General features: G+C 35.5%; 1 protein-coding gene across 1 annotated transcript; it reads left to right on the top strand.

The window, feature by feature from the left end:
* The first annotated feature begins 231 nt into the window (after positions 1 to 231).
* Positions 232 to 4246, top strand: LOC143536584 (rhomboid-like protein 11, chloroplastic). The gene is made up of 7 exons (XM_077030532.1): positions 232 to 433; positions 2390 to 2514; positions 2582 to 2667; positions 3565 to 3605; positions 3686 to 3852; positions 3916 to 3978; positions 4071 to 4246. The coding sequence occupies exons 1-7, from the start codon at positions 235 to 237 to the stop codon at positions 4230 to 4232; spliced, it is 843 nt and encodes a 280-aa protein (XP_076886647.1). The 5' UTR covers positions 232 to 234; the 3' UTR covers positions 4233 to 4246.
* The last annotated feature ends 503 nt before the right edge of the window (positions 4247 to 4749 follow it).

Below are 4749 nucleotides of genomic sequence, written 5' to 3'. Positions count from 1 at the left end.
AGTTAAGAACCGGGTCGAATAGGAACTTGTTCCAGGTATAGTTGAGTTTTTGATGGGGTATTGATCGGTTTTACCTGGGTCAAGTCCGGGTAGAGGTAGAACCCGCTCCAACAGGTCCGGGTCAACTAAGAGGAGAAACTAAACCCTGAGCGGGTCGAATCTGAAACCGGGTTTTATGCCCACTTGTAAGAGTTTTCGTAAGAATCCAAACACTCCCTAAGCTCTCTCTCAACAATGGCGGAATCAAGAGTTATTCAGCACCATCTTACCTACAAACCCTATTTATCTTTTCTATCAACATGTAATAAACTCATGCCCATGATACACCCCTTCAAACCCACTTACAATTCTCCATCAGTTTCAGTTTCCACAAGTTTCAATCGCCCTGTTTTCCTTCACCGGTCTCGTCTACTTTGCAAGATTAAGGACTCTGGTAATTATACCTTAAATTCAAAATCACCTCGTTTTCAGTTGGTTAATTGTAAATATAAACTGAAATTGAGAATACCCACGTGAATTGGACTGAAGTTTCGTTGAGGCATTTTAACAAACACCTTGTCTGCATTTTGAGTTAAGGGATTTTTTTTTGGGGTATTTCAGTTGGTTAATTGTGTATTTAAATTGAGAATAACCATATGAATTTGATTGAAGATTTCGGTGAGGCATTTTAACAAACACCTTGTCTGCATAAATTAGACTCGGAGAATGTTTATGGTTTTGATGTCAAAACGTCATTAGGGTTTTTTTGCCCTCTTTTGTGGAAACTGGACATATAGATTAGTTTGAAAAGTTAAGGTCTTGTGATTAGGGTTGTAACCGAACCGAACCGAACCGAATTAGACGTTGTTGATGTTCGTTCGTTAAGCATATATCGGGCAAACGAACGGTTCACAAACACATAAGCGAATGGATGTTTTTGTTCATGTTTGTTCATTATGGACATTATTTTGTTTGGGTTGTTTGTGTTCGTTCGCTAAATCTAAAACTGAACTTATTGAAAGATAAATATTAGCATTCTTAAACTCAAGCAATAGACATAATCACCCATAATAAATATAAAGTTAATTACTTGACGTAATTATCACTTTATACTTGAGATGATAAACTAAAAATTTTAAAGCATAAAATATAAAAAAGTCTTAAGTGACCAAGCATAAGCAAACGAACATGAATGAACGTAAATGAAAGGACATTGATGAAAGTAACGAACATAAACAAACACGACCTGTGTTCATGTTCCTTCATTTAAATAATCGAACGTAATTCCGTATTCATGTCCGTTCATTTATTAACTAGACTAACTTCCCACCGACCGGTTTGTTGAACGTAGAGGTGGCAATCTTGACCCAAAGCATCTCAAATGGGTTAGTTTGGGTTGATTTGAAAATTATATGGGTTGGTTTGTGTCAGATATTTTAACTAAATGGGTCAAAATGGGTCAACTTGAAATTCTACCTCTTTATTTTCGGGTCAAAATGGGTCGACATATTAAAAGAAATGGGTCGATGTGGGTTAGTGTCCTAAGGAAATATGCCAAGTCTGGGTCGAAATGGGTTTTGGAGTGACACATATTTCCACACAATAGGTTTCGGCACAAAACGGGTTTTGTATGGGAACGAGTTCAGTTCAGGTTTTGGCTCGGATCAGGTTTCGAGCCGACACAAGTTTTCTTACGGGACGGGGTGGGTTTCAGTTTCTTTTGTTTCTTTTTGGTCGATTTCGGATTCGTTTTCAGTTTTTTGTTTCGTTTTGGTCGGTTTTTTAGTTTCATTCATGTTCGGTTTCAGTCTTCCAGTTTCGTTTTGATTGATTTTTTCGGTTTCGGTTCCGGTTCATTTCTCTCTTTTTTTTCGCCGAACGAGGACAATGGAAGAAACATTTTAGTTTTTTTATTTTTTATTTATATTTTGAGTTATGATTTTTTATTATTTATTTTGGATTTTTTTTGGAGGGATTTTATTAAGATAAAGCAAAACCCCTCACAAAAAAATTCAAAAAAAAATAATAAAAAAATCATAACTCAAAATATAAATAAAAAACAAAAAAAGTAAAATAAACTAAAATGTTTCTTACGTTGTCCTCATCCAGCAAAAAAAAAACCCGACCCGATACCCATTTTGACCCGTTCCGACCCGAACCTATTGACCCTAACCCGTTCTGACCCGAACCAAAACAACCATTTTCTTAGTTGACCCATTCCGACCCTAACCCATTCCAACCCATGACCCATTTCGACCCAACCCAACCCATTTGCCACCCATAGTTGAACGTTCGGTTCATTTACAGCCCTACTTGTGATGGTATATTCAAGCATGATTGTCTTATTCAGTGAATATAATCCTTAGATTGGTACACACACGAAATTAAGCAGTTTATGCTATAATTTTAGACATGATATCGCAGCTGGAGCTTGGAAAAATTGGTGAAAAGAAGAAGCCTGAAAAACAAGTGAATGGGATATTCTGGATTTTGTTAATTAACATTGGAATATACGTAGCAGATCACATATTTCAGGTTCAAAGTAGTTTAATCTATTGTGTACATTTGCAAATTAGTATGATGAATATGATATTTCATCCAGGTTCGTGAGATTAAAGCTTTGTATTTATACCACAATTTTCCAGTTTGGTACCAGTTTGTGACTTCAACTTTCTGTCACGCAAATTGGTGAGACCTCTACTATTTATGTGTGATTTGGTTTTATCTCTTGTTATAATCACAATTTGAGGTGGCAATTTTGACTCATTTATTTATGAATCGGTCAAGTTAAGTTGTGGTATATCTAAAACAGGTCAAATAAAAGGGAAGTAGTCATCTCAGACAAATAGGTTGAATGTCACCCAAATTATGCTTTAGTGCATACAACCTCTTAAATTACTTGTTTTAAATTTGAGATTGTCTTCTGCAATAAAAACGCCAACCCGTCCATTTTGCCACCTCTTTTTTTTTCTTTTGGTGTGTTAAATGGGTGTCGTGTTCGAGGTTTTTGCGGGTCTGAACTGACACGAATCCGAACATGACCCAAAACCGGAAATTGTGTCAGACACGTGAACTTGAACATGGCACGCACATTCACGGATTGACCCAAACACAAGCCGTCTGACCTAACTGTTTTGTTTATTTCTAATTGTGTTCACATTTAAAAACTTAAAATTTGCATTTTTATTACAAAAAAATGCAAATTCGTTTAAAAAAATTACATTTTCGTAAAATCTTTTGTCAATTTCCTTTTTAGTTATAATATTTGGCATAGGATACCCAAACAATGTAACTTATTACATAAAACACATTTCTAAACTACAAAATAAAAAAAAAATGGGTAAACAGGTTAACCACAAACCCGCCGGGTTGACCCGAACAAGACCCATTTAGTTAAACGGGTCCACGGGTTTGACCTGAAACAAACCCGAGCCCGTTTATACCAAACCCAAACCCGTGAAAATTGCATTACATCCGTGTCATATAAGAAATTTACATCCCTAATCTTTTTAAGCCATCAATTTTTGTGATTTGATCTTTAGTTTACACAACTTTCCTTATTGTATGTATTAATATGCTTTTCAGGAATCATCTCTCTAGCAACCTTTTCTTCTTATACATATTCGGTAAGAAAACATCCTCCACTAAACAAACAAACGATCCAATTATTCGTGTGTGAATTTTAGTTTGACTTGTTGACCAATAGGAAAGCTTGTAGAAGAAGAGGAAGGTAGTTTTGGATTGTGGCTGTCTTATATTTTAACGGGTGCTGGCGCAAATCTTGTTTCATGGCTTATACTCCCACGAAATGCTGTCTCGGTTGGAGCCTCGGGTGCAGTATTTGGTCTCTTTGCAATTAGTGTCCTTGTTAAGGTACACTTTATTTTATATAAATTTCAACTAAAATTCGGAATTTATTTATTTATTTTTTTTTAGCTCTCTTTTGACTGGAGAAAGATTCTTGAAGTACTGATACTCAGTCAATTTGTTATCGAACGGGTTGGCATTCATTCTTGTTACTTATTTATTAAATTTATTATTAATATTAAGATGGTTAAATTAAAGGCATATTATGATGATGGTGATTGAAGGTGATGGAAGCAGCACAAGCTTCCACAAGTTTTGCAAGCAGTAACAGTGCGCTACAGAATGTTAATCACATTGCTCATCTTTCGGGTGCGCTTGTTGGTGCGACTTTGGTTTGGATTCTCAGTAGAGTTCCCTCTCAACCTGCAGACCGAGATAAATTATGAAATATTATATGTTTTCTGTTATTGGTAGCCATCATTCATGCCCAAGATACTTTTCTTGGGTTGAAGAAGTTAATCATGTGTTGCATCAATATATACCTTTTCTTTCTATGTAACTTTAATTTTAACCTGCAGAACAAAGTATATTATTCTAGAGGCATTTACATATTTTCTCGTAAGTTCATTTATTACATATTCTTCAAGCAAAAAAATCAATTACATATTGTTAGTGCCTAAGGCTAAAACATATGTATACTACATATTACTTTAAACCAAAATGTCAATTACATATTTGTCCTTTATAAAACATATATATATTCCTTATTTTCTCAACACTTGTCCGCTTCATTATATTATTATGTTATGAGATCTTTCACTTTGTTTGGCCGATGTTATTGGGCTTGGGTCATGTTCATAACAACACGCTCGATGTCGGCTTGGCCTCAGATACTGGTTGCACGTCTGACGCGGGTTTCTCGTTAAGTGTCAGTTTCACATCCGACACCAGTTTCGATTCAGA

This window comes from Bidens hawaiensis, unplaced genomic scaffold (genome assembly GCF_021521415.1).
Source record: "Bidens hawaiensis isolate Kalapana, Puna unplaced genomic scaffold, B.hawaiensis_p1.1 tig00010817_1, whole genome shotgun sequence".
In the NCBI taxonomy this organism is placed as follows: Eukaryota; Viridiplantae; Streptophyta; class Magnoliopsida; order Asterales; family Asteraceae; genus Bidens; species Bidens hawaiensis.
The sequence above is the reverse complement of the archived record's forward strand: the minus strand, read 5'-3'. Positions and strand labels throughout refer to the sequence as shown.

Coding starts and splice junctions, on each gene's coding strand:
- LOC143536584 (XM_077030532.1), top strand. CDS start 235: ATGGCGGAATCAAGAGTTATTCAGCACCATCTTACCTACAAACCCTAT. Junction 434..2,389: donor TTGCAAGATTAAGGACTCTG/GTAATTATACCT, acceptor CTATAATTTTAG/ACATGATATCGCAGCTGGAG. Junction 3,853..3,915: donor CAATTAGTGTCCTTGTTAAG/GTACACTTTATT, acceptor ATTTTTTTTTAG/CTCTCTTTTGACTGGAGAAA.